Source organism: Aquarana catesbeiana, linkage group LG01 (assembly GCF_042186555.1).
Source record: "Aquarana catesbeiana isolate 2022-GZ linkage group LG01, ASM4218655v1, whole genome shotgun sequence".
Classification (NCBI taxonomy): domain Eukaryota; kingdom Metazoa; phylum Chordata; class Amphibia; order Anura; family Ranidae; genus Aquarana; species Aquarana catesbeiana.
Genome location: NC_133324.1, coordinates 107,758,912 through 107,777,372, shown reverse-complemented (window position 1 = coordinate 107,777,372; position 18,461 = coordinate 107,758,912). Strand labels below are relative to the sequence as shown.

Below are 18,461 nucleotides of genomic sequence, written 5' to 3'. Positions count from 1 at the left end.
TATCTCATTTTTGTTTGACCTAGGGGGGCTATACATGATGTACTACTTATTGCTTTTGTGTGATACATATAATCTGTTTTTTTGATATCACTTAGTACACTGGTCATACACTTGGTCACTGCATGACGTTATATTATTAATACCAGCGCTGCTTATAATAATTTTCAGTTTTTTGCTAATTAATATAGTTTACTTAAATTATTCACATTTAAAGTGGCAGCTTTGGAAGTTTCACAGACTTTCTCACATAGCATATTTTTGTATACATTGTTCTACACACAGTGTTGAGATACACACCTATCTTAAGCGCAGTGGTAGGAACTCAAGGAGGGCATGCATTATTTGGGTACCAATGTTTATATATTGATGACCTGCCTTTTGTTGTTGACAGAAGATTTTGGAAACATTTTTGCAGTATCTTAACGATAACAACAAAAATCTTTGTTTTACTGGCCAGTCAGATACACTTATGCCCCGTACACACGGTCGGATTTTCCGATGGAAAATATCCGATCGGAGCGTGTTGTCGGCTCCATCGGACATTTTCCATCGGATTTTCCGACACACAAAGTTTGAGAGCAGGATATAAAATTTTCCGACAACAAAATCCGTTGTCGGAAATTCCGATCGTGTGTACACAAATCCGACGGACAAAGTGCCACGCATACTCAGAATAAATAAAGAGATGAAAGCTATTGGCCACTGCCCCGTTTATAGTCCCGACGTACGTGTTTTACGTCACAGCGTTTAGAGCGATCGGATTTTCCGACAACTTTGTGTGACCATGTGTATGCAAGACAAGTTTGAGTCAACATCCGTCGGAAAAAATCCTAGGATTTTGTTGTCGGAATGTCCGACCAAAGTCCGACCGTGTGTACGGGGCATAACAGTTTTTTTTAGATGTGTGTTTAATTGGGGATTTGGGTAAGGTTACCACCAGCCTATATAGGAGACCCCTGTTGGGCAATACATTATTGCTAGCGCAATCTGCACATCCTAAACACACCATAAAAAGTATCCCAGTTGGCCAGTTTCTGCAGATACGTCATTTCTGCTGTGAACAAGGGGACTATGAGAGGGAGGCCTCTGCTCTTTACCAATGTTTAATGCAGAGAGGGTACCCTAAATGGATGCTAGACTGGGCTTAAACGATTGCAGACTCCAAACAAAGGAAGCAGCTTTTAAAAGTCAACATATATATATATATATATATATATATATATATATATAGACAGAGAGAGAGAGAGAGAGAGAGAGAGAGAGAGAGAGAGAGAGAGGAAAGGGCATCAAATTATTGTAAATTGACTTAATCTACACCTTTTAGTTTAGAGTTTAATGCATTTAAGAAAATTGTAAACCAATATTTACTTGTTTTGTTTGAGGATCAAACATGTGCTGAACTCCTAGACGGCAATTAATATTGTCTCACGGAGAGCTCCAGCATTGGGTAATTCACTTTCCCCTAGCTTCTTTAATCCCACAAAAAAAAAAAAAATCACTTGGGTACATTGTAAAGGGAACTATTTCTGTGGTAGTGCATCGTGCCCCACATGAGCGCATGTTTTGAAAGGTGATACTTTTAGTTCATCAGTGGAAGATAAGACATATAAAATGAATTCAATTTTTAATTGTAATATCACATATGTTATTTATTTGATCACCTGCAAGACATGTCACATTCAATATGTGGGGCGCACAATTAGGTGACTTAGACACAGGTTTTATGAACATCTGCACAACATAGAAAAGAACCTCTCAACCAATGTAGCCCATCATTTTAGAAATTACCATGCAAGTAATCTCTCAGCAGTGCAGGTTCAGGTCATTGACAAGGTAAAAACTCCAAAAAGTGATGGTGATGTATTTTAGCTTCTCTGCAAAAGGGAAGCGTTTTGGATATTCCACCTGAAAACCTGGATTCAACAAGGGCTGAATGATGAATGGGACATTTTCCATTTTTATGATTAAATATGGTATTACATTATGTGACTGCTACAAGTATCTTTTTTTTCCACAATCAAAAACTAGTATCTATACAAATACCATTGGTCCCTATTTTTGGTTCCCTAGATGAATATGGGCTATAATAGGAGATATTAATATTATTACTGTTTTTTCATGAAGAACAGTGTTGTTCATTTGGGAGTATTGTTTTTGGTAGCTATTTTCCTGATATATATATGCCTGATATGTCTCTTCTTGCCTTTTGTTGCTTTTTACTTTTTTCTAACTACAGGCTATTGTGCTTCAATATATGTTGTCTTGGTATGCATATATGGACTTTGGAATATGAAACAACCGTTGTAATGTCATATATTGTTTTTATTTTGTATAAATAGTGTAAAATTATTTTTATATTTTTAATATAATAGGTTTTTCTAAGATTGATCCTCTATGGGCTGATCTATATATTTATTCACTCAAATTATTTTATTTGGTGATTCTATATAATTTTTTACATTTCATGTGTGTATTGCTCTTCTTTATCGCTCTTCTTTATCGAAGGAGATAAGAGCACTGATTAACACAGGTGTCCACCCTTTGGTAAGAGGTTTATATGACACCGCTCTTGACTCCCTCGTGGTTATGAATAAGCACTCCTAGGTGTAACCTATCCTGCACTGTTGTCCCATGTTTGAAGAATAAAGGACATTTTATTGGATTACATTTGTGATGTGCGACCAGTTTTCTTCTTATTTGCATGGTCATTGCGGTGGCGAGCCAGGGTCAGAATCTGTGAGTAATCCTCCACATATCCACACCTGAGTAGTATCTTGCTCTCTAGTTTGCACACATATAGTACATTTGGAGTCTATGACCATCCTCAGTAGAGTGTCTGCAGTCCTTGACTGTTTTCAATAGCATTTAATATGTAGCACCCTTTTACCCCTTGAAAGTGGTTAGGGACCCTCAGGTGGCTTACATAGTTACATAGGTTGAAAAAGGCACTAGTCCATCTGATTTAACCAATAAAAAAAACACACACAAAACGAAAACCTCTACACACACCATCCTATACACAGAGTTGATCAAGAGGAAGGCAAAAAAAACCAAAAAAAAAAACAATAAAGCATGATTCATTTCACTCCTATGGGGGGAAAAAATTCCTCCCAGATTCCCAGTAGGCAATCGGATATTCCCTGGATTAAATACCTCTGGTTTTACCTCTAAATTACCTCTAAATATTAGTATCCAGTTGTACTTTGTGCATTTTGGAATGCATCCAGCTCTTTTATAAAACAATTGCTGATCAGGTGAAAGCCAGTAACTCAGTGTGCTCTTGCAAAGAAAATCCTTTATTGGCTACATGTATAAATACACAATACAGTAGATGCTAACGGCTATGCAGCCTTCCTGTCAGAGAACTCACAGTTTCCTTCTCCATGCAGTGGTGACTAACGGCCATGCGCGGTGTCCCCGACAGATGCAAGCGAGTTCTGGATCGAACGTGCATGCCCGCGCACCCGTACGAACGTGTGCACGCACCCGCACAGCCATACGAGCGGGTGTACGTTCTCACGCACGCAAATCCACGTCCACCAATCCCGGCGTTCAGCGCCATATATAAACAAAGTCTTTGCCTGACACTAGTGCTGGATCGTCTTCAGCTAGTTCCTAGTTCTTGATTCCTGTGTGACCTGTTACCTTGCTCCTGACTACCCGGCTTCCTTGACTTCTCTTCTGGAATTCCCTTGTCTGTCGCCTGCCTCTGCTGATCATACCGACCCTGGCTTGGACTCTCTACTACGGCTCTGCCTCCTGACTTTGTACCTCGCTGCCTGCTCGTTGCCGACCTCTGCCTGACCTTGACCACGAACTTGCCTTCTGTTTTGGATACCTCACTGCCAGCCAGTTGCCAACCTTTGCCTGTCCTGACGTTGTAGTTGTTCTTGAATCCACACCTACCTGCCCGGTTACTACTAAACAGTTCTGGTGATCAGTCTTCCCATCTTCTCCTGGAGGATCCTGAATCTGCTAGTTCCAGTTTTCCAGCCGCAGGCACCTGCACCCTTCCGTGCCCCGGCACTCCCTGTCCTCACTACCAGGGGTGTCAGGACCGGAACCATGCGAGAGGCCTCCCTCAGCATTCAGGCTCCGCTGTAAGATACGTGACACTTCCTCATAGCATACAAAAATCATTAAAAAGTCTTAATATAAAGTGTCTAACAAACACCCTTAGAAAAGGCACTATTCCATTCTTTAAAATAATTTAAAGTAATAACCATCACATGGAGCAAACTAAACAAAAAAAACATGTAAAACAAAATGGTTTTTGTTAGACACTATATGTATATACACACATATAAGTCTTTTTAATGATTTTTGTATGCTATGAGGAAGGCTACAAAAAACTTTAGAATCTACTGTATTGTGTTTCTATACATGTAGCCAATAAAGGATTTTCTTTGCAAGAGCACTTTCATCTGATCAGCACGTGTTATTTTGGAATTTGAACACCCCAGACAGAGTACTCCAGAATATCAGATATGGTGGTAGAGCTTGGGTAAACTTTAATTTGTTTATAAAACAATCAAGTTAGCTGGCCAGAACCAATTCTTGAGGGAGTCTATTTCACATTTTCACAGCTCTTACTGTGAAGAAGTCTTTCTTTTAAATGTTAAATTTTTTTTCCTCCAGACATGGGCTTGGTGGGTGGGCAGATTCCTTGACTTTTTGCTATGTTGGAAGAACTTGGCCGCCAGTCACTTTAGAAAATGTATTAGTTTCTTAAGCACATTAAAACCAGCGAGAGAGGGGTTAGGGCACAGAATATCTAAAAAAAAGTGATCGAAAATTCAGAAAAATGTGATCGAAAATGCAGATTCTACTTATACTCAATACAGAAAAAGGTCCTTTAAAGTGGAACTTAACTCTGACTATCAACATTAGCTATTTTTAATCCATATGCCACTAGCATTAGTAAATAGATAAGAAAGTATATTATATTTACTTGTTTTAAACTTTTTTATTTTACATTTCTTCAGTTGCTTCCTAATTTCTGGTGGATGGGTTCCAGGACATAAATGCTACATAAATTATCTACTCTTACTCAAGATGGCCGTGGCTAGAAATGCTGGGGGTATTTTTCAAATTGATTTCTGAACAAAATAAAGCATGGAGACATGGATGGATGGGTGAGTTTTCTTTAAATATTAACACATTAATAGAATAGCGTTTCCAGTTTGTGGTGCTCAGATACAGTTTAGGCAAGAAGTGGCTGTCTGTACTCTTTGACTGTATTGTAGTTTCATTGAGGCATACCCAACTCTTTGGATGAGCTTCTAGAACTCCCTATGAAGTCCTCTCGCAGTAGTATATCCACCCACCTCTCCAGGACACACTTCAGCATTAAAGTCTTCACTCCTGGTGATCTATTCTAGGTAGTTCATACTTCTTGGCCTCAGACCCAGGCAGGACCTGGGAGGCAAAAAGAGCTTCCAGAAGCTCATCCTAAATATGTATATTCTCCCCCAGCATGCTCTACTGGAAATAAAGCTCCCAGTGGTTGGGCAGGGAGACATACATATTTATATCTCAGAATTACTGTTTCTCTCACACTTTTACCAGGGACACTCACCAACAGTAGGCAGAAGCAAACAATAAAAGTCAACTTTGGGAAAACCTAAGCAGAATTCTCAATCCAGAGTTCTAACTGACTACTGACTTTAGCTCAGCAGCCCAGCAGCCCTAAATTTAAGCTAGAGACACTTATGCTTAGGGCAGGGATCCCACACATATAGCGAAACTTATGTGTGATTAATGGTTAAAATTCCTGAACTGGAGCTGAACAGGTCTGCAGCTGTCCCATGTCAGCTCTAAGACTGAGAACTGAGCCATCACATGACAGTGGATCAATCAGTTCTTGGTCTGCTCAGTGCCTGACTGTCACCGCTCTCTGCTGTGCTCATCCAGCGCTCACTTGAGCATTGGGCAGGGGAGGGGGCAGGCGCAGCTGGCTCCGGCTCTCAGCTGCGCACTGAAAGGTGAAGCCAGCTGTCAATCAGGCAGCTGGGTGGATCCCAACAATATTGCCAGGATCCTTCCAGAGCCTGGAGCGGCCCTGCCACGTTACCTGATAGTGGGAAATAACCCACTATCAGCTGCCTGGGTCTCAGGAGAGCAAAAGTAAGTGCACTCCTGTGACCCACAAGAGAAGTATGACCAAAAAGCTTTGGCCATACTTTTCGTTTAAGACTGGATACACCTATGCTTTACCACAACAATTCACATGCATTTCAGTGCACCATATTGCACACATAGAAACCATATGTGCATTGTGGTGTGCTGTATTGAAAAAGAAAGGCTCATGTCAGATTTTTTGATGTTTTAAAATGTATAGGCTACTTTATGGCAAAGTGTAATAACTTGCTGGATGGGTGTAAAGGGGGCCTGAAAAAGATAAATGCTTTGTAAATATTTACTGTACATATTACTGTAATATAAGTTAACATATGTGATATTATATAACTGGATGTTCTATTATGCCAACCATAAGATTGGAGTTAAAATCACTGAGCCAACCTCACAAACAGGTTCAGAATTGTGTGCCGATAAAGCTGCAAAGCTGTAAGCAAAATTGTATTTCTTTTGTCTGTTTTGGAAAAACATAGCTGACTACAGGTCAAAGCAGAGTAATGTCAAACTGCAATCTAACTTGTATAGTAATTATGTACTATACACCTGTACTATATTATACTTTTTCATTTTTTTAAGGCAAGCCACTCAGTTGTTTATATATCCAGCAAGTGATCCTTCTATTTAAAAAAGCGTAGACGGCGGCATTTCCAGGAACACCACATTCATGGTTTCCAAAAGATACGACACCCCGCAGCACTCCATTGCAGATCAGTGGTCCACCAGAATCTCCCTGGAAAAATAAATAAATACATAAATAAATAAATCATGTGCTGCGCCATCCCCTTAATGATCTGCTGAACCAGCAACAAAAAACCTAAAAAACAAAATTGTTAACTAAAGTGATGTGCCTATAAATTGAATCCCAAGAATAAAAAAAAAAAAAATATATATATATATATATATATATATATATATATATATATATATAAGCAACTGTTGTCGTCATACAGCTTACAACATCATATAGCGTGAATATACACACATTTCATAAAATATAAATATTGATACAAAAGTGATCCATAAAGTGCTCAGGTGCATATAAGTCAGGTGCTTCCCACCCCAAGGTAATGGCCACTCACCTCAGAGAGTGTGACCTCGCAATTAAGTTTGGTCACTACACGCTTTTGAATCGTCAAAACGGATTCCAGGTCAGGTTGCAAGGTCCAAATACTGCTCATAGATGTGGCATCATGGGTCTGGTGCATTATTGCACCGCTCTATAGCATGCCTTAATAGCGCCAAGCCGTGGTGAACACCCCCCGTTTCGCACCAGAACATGCAAACAGGCAAAAAATTCATGCGAACGCTGTTAAAGTCTATGGGACACGAACATGAAAAACCAAAAGTGCTCATTTTAAAGGCTTATATGCAAGTTATTTTCATATAAAGTGTTTGGGGACCCAGGTACTGCTGCCCCAGGGGACATGTATCAATGCAAAAAAAGTTTTAAATACAACTGTTTTTTCAGTAGCAGTGATTTTAATGGTGCTTAAAGTGAAACAAAAAAATGAAATATTCCTTTAAATATCGTACCTGGGGGTCCCCTTTGTCTGTCTGTAAAGTAGCCTTGCCCGGTGGTTGTGGGGGTCTGCGGGTGGGGGGGCTTATCAGAATCTGGAAGCCCCCTTTAACAAGGGGGCCCCAGATCCTGGTCCCCCTATGTGAATTGGTATTGGGTACATTGTACAGCTACCCATTCACCAAAAAAGTGTCAAAAAGTAAAAACGACAGGAGACAGTTTTGAACAATTTCCATCCATCTTCAATCACGGCACCGACGTACCCAAAAAATATAAAATGAAAAAAAGATCCGCCTCCGTGGGAGGCGTCCCGCCGACTGCTATCTCTTGGCTGTGACAGCTGTTATATAGGCAAGGGCAGGGCCACCCGGTGATGTAAATGGGTAAACGGGTGGCCCCGCCCCCTCTGACCGCAGACCCCCACAACCACCGGGCAAGGGTTGTGGGGATGAGACCCTTGTCCCCATGAACATAGGGACAAGGTGCTTTGGGGGCAAGCGGCCTGGTATGGTTCAAGAGGAGGGGGCCCTCACTCATTCCCCCTCCTTTCCTGGTCTGCCATGGCTGCTTGCTCTGATAAGGGTCTGGTATGGATTTTGGGAGGGACCCCCAAGCCATTTTTATTTTACATTTTGGCGCGGGGTTCCCCTTAAAACCCATACCAGACCTGAAAGGCCTGGTATAGATTTTCGGGGGACCCCCACGCCATTTTAAAAAAAAATTTTGGCACAGGGTTCCCCTAACTACTTCAATACACTGTGTTATATACTACACTGCCTGCACTGACTGAATATAGAGTCTACACTAAATGTAGAGTATATATATATATATATATATATATATATATATATATATATATATATATATATATATATAAATATAGATATAGCTGAGCTGAACACAAGCTAGTGGAACAACAGGTGCCAGCCGGCCTACAGCAGTAAAGAGATCCCTTATGTGCACGGTTGGATTTTAGATACTCCTTTAAAAACCCTCTCTAAGTGGTTAGAAAAGCATCTGGCTGTTGGTTGTCGGGGTCTGCAGGCGGGGGGCTTATCGGAATCTGAAAGCCCCCTTTAATAAGGGGGCCCTCAGATCCTGGCCCCCCACCCTATGTGAATGAGTATGGTACCCCTAGTATGGTACCCCGCAGCGCACCCCCCTTCCTCAAAGTACCCATCCCCCATGTTGAGGGCATGCGGCCTGGTACGGTTCGGGGGGGGGGGGGGCGCTCGCTCGTCCCCACCCCCTTTCCTGACCTGCCGGGCTGCGTGCTCGGATAAGTGTCTGGTATGGATTTTGGGGGGGACCCCACGCTGATTTTTCGGCGTAGAGGGTTCCCCTTAAAATCCATACCAGACCGAAGGGCCTGGTATGCCCCTGGGGGTGGGGACCCCAACGCTATTTTTTTTTAAATTTTGGCATGGGGGTCCCCTCCGAATCCATACCAGACCCTGGGGGGACCCCAAGCTGTTTTTTTTTCACGATTCTTTTTTTTTAGCCGGCATTTTTTTTTTTTTACATTGAGCGGGAAGTCAGCTAACAGCTGATGACTCATAGGTTGTTAACCACTTCAATATCAGACACTTTTGCCTCTTCCCGCCCAGGACAATTTTCAGCTTTCAGCGCTGTCACACTTTGAATGACAATTGCGCGGTCATGCTACACTGTACTCAAACAACATTTTTATCATTTTCTTCCCACAAATAGAGCTAACTTTTGGTGGTATTTGATCAACTCTGCAGTTTTTTTTTTTGCTAAACAAACTAAAAAAGAACAAAATTTTGGAAAAAAAAAAAGTTTTTCTTCTTTTCAGTTATAAAATTTTGTTTTCTCCTTCACTGTCGGGCACTGATGAGGTGGCACTGATGAGGCGGCACTGATGAGGCGGCACTGATGGGCACTGATGAGGTGGCACTGATAAGGTGGCACTGATGAGGATGCACTGATATGTAGAATTGATGGGCACTAATATGCGGCAATAATAAGCAGCACTGATGGGCACTGATAGGCGGCACTGACTGGCGGCACTGATGGGCACTGACAGGCGGCACTATTGGGCAGATAGGCGGTACTGATTGGCACTGACAGGTGGCACTGGCGGGCAGCATTAATGTTGAGGGACTGACAGGTTTTACTGATGGGCACTGAGATGGGCACTGTGGTGGGCACTGATTAGCACTGATTGGCACTTTGATGAGCACTGTGAGCTGTCTTTTAATTGGGGATCTGACTGACAGCTGAAGGGTCACATTTGTCGTGTTGTGGCACATCTGAGGGGGCTGTGCTGATAATCAATGTGCAGATTATCAGCTCAGACCCCCCCCTCTGACAGGGAGAGCCTCCGATCGGCTCTCCCTGTCAGCGCGAACCAAGGAATTCCCGTTTACCGGCACTTCCTGGTTCTCACAATGATCAGCTGTGATTGGTCACAGCTGATCACGTGGTAAGAAGCCTCTGACAGAGGCTTCTTATCACGCTCAGAGATGCGGGGTGTCAGACTGACACGCCGCACTCGCCGCGATGCGCACCCCTGCGGGCGCGTACCGGCATGTTATCCTGCTGGATGTCATATGACGCCCAGTCAGGATAACAGAATCACTTCCCGGATGTCATTCTGCATACGGCGGGCGGGAAGAGGTTAAGGAGGCGGCGGCCCCTTCTTAGCAACCAGCTATATACAGCATAAAAAAAAGAAATAAAAAAAACGCAAATCACGGTAAAAAGGAGGTACTTGCATTTTGGATGCAGGTCCAGTGAAATCTATTACAAGCAAAACGTTGCATTTTGCGGGAAAAAAAAGTCCCTGATCCTTTCCAAAAACGCAGAGGCACAAAAATACATTGATGTGAACATGTTCCATAGGAACCCATGTTAAAAAAATTCCCATGCATTTCTGCAAAATGCAAAAAGCATCAAAAAACGCATTAGTGTGAATAGAGCCTAAGGCCCCTTTCACACTGGGGCGTCTGCGGTAATGCGGCACTATTTTTAGCGCGGCTTTACTGTCGTTTTAGTGGCGTTATTCGGCTGCTAGCGGGACGGTTTTAACCCCCCATGGGGCGGTTTTAACACCTCTGCTAGCGGCCAAAAAGGGGTTAAATCCGCCCGCAAAACACTGCTGGATCGGCATTTTGCCGGCGGTATCACAGCGCTGCCACATTGATTTTAATGGGGAGGAGCAGTGAGTTCACCGCTCCAAAAAAGCTGCTGGCAGGACTTTTTGTGTCGCCCTGCCAGCGCACCGCTCCAGTGTGAAAGCCCTCACTGGAGTGAATGGAGCCGCTTCTTTAGGGCGTTTTTCAGGCGCTATTTTTAATGCCGTAGCGCCTAAAAACGCCCCAGTGTGAAAGGGGCCTAAAAAAAGTCCTGCTAGCAGCATCTTTGGAGCGGTGTATAAACCGCTGCTGCCCATTGAAATCAATGGGACAGCGCGGCTATACCGCCGGCAAAACGCCGCTGCAGTGGTGTTTTGCGTGCGGATTTAATCCCTTTTCGGCTGCTAGCGGGGGTTAAAACCGATAGCGGCCGAATACCGCCGGTAGAGCAGCGCGAAAAATAGTGCAGTTTTACCGCTGCCGCCCGCACCGCCCCAGTGTGAAAGGGGCCTAAGGCCCCCCTCACACGGACGGACCTTTCAGGACCACCTCGGACCTGAACGGACACTCCATAGACCTCTATGGGGGGTCGGATGTCAGTGGTGACATGTCCGCTGCCATCCAACCCACTCCAATCCTAAAAAGTATAAACGGAGGAAAAAACTATTTTTCCATCCATCTGCAGATCGGATCGGGTGACGACGGACTCTACGGTCCGTCATCATCCGATCCCCCATAGGGGAGAGCGGCCATCTGCCTGCCCAGCGGGGATCGACGGAGCGATCCCCCGCTGAGCAGAGCGGGCTCCGTACACGGGGTACAAAGTCCCATCGTGTGTATGAGGCTTAAACACCAGAAATTCAAGTTTTCATATCTTTAAAGGTCACCATACACTGGCCAATCAGTTAGATCTTCCATAAATTTCATTCAGTGCAAGAGCCTGTTTGATTTTCTACAATTAGAGGTAATTCTTACTGTGCATCTTCCTATTATCGCTTTAGCCTAATGCTCTCTTTCCACTATTTCAACCCCAAAGTTGCGTGATTTACAATGTGCTTTTTCGGCTTGTTTTCCACTATTGCAACTTGTCATGCCACTAGGGACTGAAAAGTTGCATCACAAGTTCTACCCCATGATTTACAATGAGTACCGTTCATATGTGTGCGACTTCAAGTCGCAACAACTTCAAAAGTAGTCCCTGCACTACTTTGGTCCCACTTTGATGCGACTTGAGGTCCATAGACCTCAAAAATACACAGGCATTGCTTCAAGTTTCGTCAAAAAGTTGCGGGAAACTCGCGGCAAAAAACACGTGACTTTGGGCTTGCAATAGTGGAAACTGAGTCTTAATGCTGTGTCATGCGACTAATTCAAAACATCTGAGAAAACGTTGCACTGAAGTTGGAACAAAGTAGTGCAAGACCTATTTTTGGAGTTGCACCAATTAGAACGGGGGAACATTGAAATACATGTCTTTTGACTTGTCGTGCGACTTCACATGTGTCAAGTCGCACAACAACTCGCAGTAGTGGAAAGAGAGCCTAAGGCCACTTGGGACTGAAAAGTTGCATCACAAGTTGTACCCCTTGATTTACAATGAGCACCGTTCATATGTGTGCGACTTGCTTACTCACATGCCGTATACACAGCGGGCACACATCTTTATTGGCTATAGCACAGACACCAAGTGGTTAATAGAAAAACAGATGCAGATTTCTAGGTCTGGCCAAAAATGCAAGTTCACCCAATGTAGAGACAGAACTTCAAAGTGGGTACACCTGTTAAGGATGTACTTAAATTACTAACCCAAAAAACACACTCTGAGCATGCCCAGAAACATCCAAGTGCTGTTCACACACAAAAAGCACCACCAAAAAAAAAACCAAAGTCCCTGAGCATGCCCAGAACAACCCAAATGCAGCTAGCACAAAATAAGCCACCCCTGTCTAAAATTAAGCACATCATCCAGCAGGCACCAAAATTACAGATGGGACAAAACACCCCCCAGTCCAGGGGGGCAACTAAAGAGCCTAACATGTGCAAAAGCTATACAACAAATACCATTGCAGCCTAAGGGGACTGACTTGACAATTTTACTAGTCCTCACTTGACTGGCTTATCTTTCAGTTATTGGCCTTAAAATGAGTATGGGGCCCAGGTCCCACCCTAAGGGACATATACCAATGTCACCAATTGGACAACCCCAAAAAGGAAACAAGGAGAAATGCCTTTAAATATGCCAAATTGCTTAAGGGCCAGTTCACACCAATGCAGTCCAGTGCTAGGGATGAGCCGAACACCCCCCTGTTCGGTTCGCACCAGAACATGCGAACAGGAAAAAAGTTCGTTCGAACATGCGAACACCGTTAAAGTCTATGGGACACGAACATGAATAATCAAAAGTGCTAATTTTAAAGGCTTATATGAAAGTTATTGTCATAAAAAGTGTTTGGGGACCTGGGTCCTGCCCCAGGGGACATGGATCAATGCAAAAAAAAGTTTTAAAAACGGCCGTTTTTTCAGGAGCAGTGATTTTAATAATGCTTAAAGTCAAACAATAAAAGTGTAATATCCCTTTAAATTTTGTACCTGGGGGGTGTCTATAGTATGCCTGTAAAGGGGCGCATGTTTCCTGTGTTTAGAACAGTCTGACAGCAAAATGACATTTTGAAGGAAAAAACTCATTTAAAACTACTCGCGGCTATTGCATTGCCGACAATACACATAGAAGTTCATTGATAAAAATGGCATGGGAATTCCCCAAAGGGGAACCCCGAACCAAAATTTAAAAAAAAAATGACGTGGGAGTCCTCCTAAATTCCATACCAGGCCCTTCAGGTCTGGTATGGATATTAAGGGGAACCCCGGCCAAAATTTAAAAAAAAAATGACGTGGGGTTCCCCCTAAATTCCATACCAGACCCTTCAGGTCTGGTATGGATTTTAAGGGGAACCCCGCGCCAAAAAAAAAAAAAAAAACGGCGTGGGGTCCCCCCAAAAATCCATACCAGACCCTTATCCGAGCACGCAACCTGGCAGGCCGCAGGAAAAGAGGGGGGGACGAGAGTGCGGCCCCCCCTCCCTCCTGAACCGTGCCAGGCCACATGCCCTCAACATTGGGAGGGTGCTTTGGGGTAGCCCCCCAAAACACCTTGTCCCCATGTTGATGAGGACAAGGGCCTCATCCCCACAACCCTGGCCGGTGGTTGTGGGGGTCTGCGGGCGGAGGGCTTATCGGAATCTGGAAGCCCCCTTTAACAAGGTGACCCCCAGATCCCGGCCCCCCCCCTGTGTGAAATGGTAAGGGGGTACATAAGTACCCCTACCATTTCACGAAGAAAGTGTCAAAAATGTTAAAAATGACAAGAGACAGTTTTTGACAATTCCTTTATTTAAATACTTCTTCTTTCTTCTATCTTCCTTCATCTTCTGGTTCTTCTGGTTCTTCTGGCTCTTCTGGTTCTTCCTCCGGCGTTCTCGTCCAGCATCTCCTCCGCGGCGTCTTCTGTCTTCTTCTCCTCGGGCCGCTCCGCACCCATGGCATGGGGGGGAGGCTCCCGCTCTTCTCTTCTTCTTTTCTTCTCTTCTTCTCTTCTTCTTTTCTTCTTTTCTTCTCCGGGCCGCTCCGCAATCCATGCTGGCATGGAGGGAGGCTCCCGCTGTGTGACGGCGCTCCTCGTCTGACAGTTCTTAAATAACGGGGGGGCGGGGCCACCCGGTGACCCCGCCCCCCTCTGACGCACGGTGACTTGACGGGACTTCCCTGTGGCATTCCCCGTGACGTCACAGGGAAGTCCCGTCAAGTCACCGTGCGTCAGAGGGGGGCGGGGTCACCGGGTGGCCCCGCCCCCCCCGTTATTTAAGAACTGTCAGACGAGGAGCGCCGTCACACAGCGGGAGCCTCCCTCCATGCCAGCATGGATTGCGGAGCGGCCCGGAGAAGAAAAGAAGAAGAGAAGAAGAGAAGAAGAGAAGAAAAGAAGAAGAGAAGAGCGGGAGCCTCCCCCCCATGCCATGGGTGCGGAGCGGCCCGAGGAGAAGAAGATAGAAGACGCCGCGGAGGAGATGCTGGACGAGAACGCCGGAGGAAGAACCAGAAGAGCCAGAAGAACCAGAAGAACCAGAAGATGAAGGAAGATAGAAGAAAGAAGAAGCATTTAAATAAAGGAATTGTCAAAAACTGTCTCTTGTCATTTTTAACATTTTTGACACTTTCTTCGTGAAATGGTAGGGGTACTTATGTACCCCCTTACCATTTCACACAGGGGGGGGGCCGGGATCTGGGGGTCACCTTGTTAAAGGGGGCTTCCAGATTCCGATAAGCCCTCCGCCCGCAGACCCCCACAACCACCGGCCAGGGTTGTGGGGATGAGGCCCTTGTCCTCATCAACATGGGGACAAGGTGTTTTGGGGGGCTACCCCAAAGCACCCTCCCAATGTTGAGGGCATGTGGCCTGGTACGGTTCAGGAGGGAGGGGGGGCCGCATTCTCGTCCCCCCCTCTTTTCCTGCGGCCTGCCAGGTTGCGTGCTCGGATAAGGGTCTGGTATGGATTTTTGGGGGGACCCCACGCCGTTTTTTTTTTTTTTTTTTGGCGCGGGGTTCCCCTTAAAATCCATACCAGACCTGAAGGGTCTGGTATGGAATTTAGGGGGAACCCCACGTCATTTTTTTTTTTACATTTTGGCCGGGGTTCCCCTTAATATCCATACCAGACCTGAAGGGCCTGGTATGGAATTTAGGGGGACTCCTACGTCATTTTTTTTTTAATTTTGGTTCGGGGTTCCCCTTTGGGGAATTCCCATGCCGTTTTTATCAATGAACTTCTATGTGTATTGTCGGCAATGCAATAGCCGCGGGTAGTTTTAAATGAGTTTTTTCCTTCAAAATGTCATTTTGCTGTCAGACTGTTCTAAACACAGGAAACATGCGCCCCTTTACAGGCACACTATAGACACCCCCCAGGTATGAAATTTAAAGGGATATTACACTTTTATTGATTGACTTTAAGCATTATTAAAATCACTGCTCCTGAAAAAACGGCCGTTTTTAAAACTTTTTTTTGCATTGATCCATGTCCCCTGGGGCAGGACCCAGGTCCCCAAACACTTTTTATGACAATAACTTGCATATTAGCCTTTAAAATTAGCACTTTTGATTTCTCCCATAGACTTTTAAAGGGTGTTCCGCAGCATTCGAATTTGCCGCGAACACCCCAAATTGTTCGCTGTTCGGTGAACTTGCGAACAGCCAATGTTCGAGTCGAACATGAGTTCGACTCGAACTCGAAGCTCATCCCTATCCAGTGCATATATTATGCATCAAAAATGCATGGAAATTCAGTTATATGGTTTGCAATGGCATAGTTCACACCAGTGCTTACCGTTCCAGTGCGTTCCAGTTCCAGAAAAAAAAGTAGAACATGCTGCATTTTTTTCTGCACTGGACTGTACTGGAAAACTTTAAAACACATAAAAAACGCACTGGAACGCACTTGTCCTTATTTAAGGTTAAGATAAAAGAGGGAGGGAAAAAAAGCACTGGACTGCATCAAAAACGCACTGGAATGCATCAAAAACGTGCATGCAGAAAAGCACCTGGAACGCGTCCGGACTGCATTTCTATGGTGTGAACTGGCCCTAAGGGCCCTAGAGGCCAGATCACACCATAGAAACGCAGTCCGGATGCGTTCCAGGTGCTTTTCTGCATGCATGTTTTTTATGCATTCCAGTATGTTTTTGGTGCATTTTTGATGCAGTCCAGTGCTTTTTCCCCCATCTTTTTTCTTAACCTTAAAAAAGGACAAGTGTGTTGCAGTGCGTTTTTGGTGCATTTAGGTGCGTTCCAGTGCGTTTTTGATGCATTTTACAGCGTTCCAGTACAGTCCAGTGCATAAAAAATGCAACATGTTCTACTTTTTTTTGGGGAACTGGAAACACACTGGAACTGCAAGCACTGGTGTGAACTATGCCATTGAAAACCATATAACCTACTTTCCGTGCGTTTTTGATGCAGAAAAAAAAATGCACTGGACTGCATGTGGTGTGAACTGGCCCTTAAGGAATAAAAGTTATTTAAAACTACTCGCAGCTATAATGAAATGTCGGTCCGGTAATTACGGATGAGCCGAACACCCCCCTATTCGGTTCGCACCAGAACTTGTGAACAGGCAAAAAATTTGTTTGAACACGCGAACACCGTTAAAGTCTATGGGACACAAACATGAATAATCAAAAGTGCTAATTTTAAAGGCTTATATGCAAGTTATTGTCATTAAAAGTGTTTGGGGACCTGGGTCCTGCCCCAGGGGACAAGGATCAATGCAAAAAAAGTCATAAAAATGGCCGTTTTTCAGGAGCAGTGATTTTAATAATGCTTAAAGTGAAACAATAAAAGTGTAATATTCCTTTAAATTTCGTACCTGGGGGTGTCTATAGTATGCCTGTAAAGGGGCGCATGTTTCCCGTGTTTAGAACAGTCTGACAGCAAAATGACATTTCAAATGAAAAAAAGTCATTTAAAACTACTCGTGGCTATTAATGAATTGCCGGTCTGACAATACACATAAAAGTTCATTGATAAAAACGGCATGGGAATTCCCCACAGGGGAACCCCGAACCAAAATTAAGAAAAAAAAAAATGACGTGGGGGGGTCCCCCTAGATTCCATACCAGGCCCTTCAGGTCTGGTATGGATTTTAAGGGGAACCCCGCGCCAAAATTAAAAAAAAAAATGGCGTGGGGTCCCCCCAAAAATCCATACCAGACCCTTATTCGAGCACGCAATCTGGCAGGCCACAGGAAAAGAGGGGGGGACGAGAGAGCGCCCCCCATCCTGAACCATACCAGGCCACATGCCCTCAACATTGGGAGGGTGCTTTGGGGTAACCCCCAAAACACCTTGTCCCCATGTTGATGAGGACAAGGGCCTCATCCCCACAACCCTGGCCGGTGGTTGTGGGGGTCTGCGGGCGGGGGGCTTATCGGAATCTGGAAGCCCCCTTTAACAAGGGGACCCCCAGATGCTGGCCCTCCCCTGTGTGAAATGGTAAGGGGGTACAAAAGTACCCCTACCATTTCACAAAAAAACTGTCAAAAGTTTATCGGAATCTGGAAGCCCCCTTATCGGAACCCCTTATCGGGGCTTATCGGAATCTGGAAGCCCCCTTTAACAAGTGGACCCCCAGATGCTGGCCCTCCCCTGTGTGAAATGGTAAGGGGGTACAAAAGTACCCCTACCATTTCACAAAAAAACTGTCAAAAATGTTAAAAACAACAAGAGACAGTTTTTGACAATTCTTTTATTTAAATGCTTCTTCTTTCTTCTATCTTCCTTTGGTTTCTTCCTCCATCTTCTTCCTCTTCTGGTACTTCTGGTTCCTCCTCCGGTGTTCTCGTCCGGCATCTTCCTCCACGGCGTCTCCTTCCCTTCTTCTCCTCGGGCCGCTCCGCAACCATGATGGCATGGAGGGAGGCTCCCGCTCTTCTCTTCATCTTCTTGTCTTCATCTTCTTCTCTTCATCTTCTTCTCTTCATCTTCTTCTCTTCATCTTCTTTTCGGGCCGCTCCGCATCCATGCATGGAGGGAGGCTCCCGCTGTGTGACGCTTCTTCTCTTCTGACAGTTCTTAAATAACGGGGGGAGGGGCCACCCGGTGACCCCGCCCCCCTCTGACACACAGGGGACTTGATGGGGACTTCCCTGTGGCG

The 18,461-nt window shown here is 44.6% G+C and overlaps 1 protein-coding gene across 1 annotated transcript in view; it reads right to left on the bottom strand.

Annotated features, from left to right (window-relative positions):
• Positions 1-3,311: 3,311 nt before the first annotated feature.
• The window catches only part of LOC141133347 (granzyme A-like), a 212,875-nt gene continuing 197,725 nt past the window's right edge, over positions 3,312-18,461 (bottom strand). Inside the window, exon 5 of the mRNA XM_073622682.1 lies at positions 3,312-6,868. Coding sequence (XP_073478783.1) covers positions 6,710-6,868 — 159 coding nt within the window. The 3' untranslated portion in view covers positions 3,312-6,709. The remainder of the gene's footprint in view (positions 6,869-18,461) is intronic.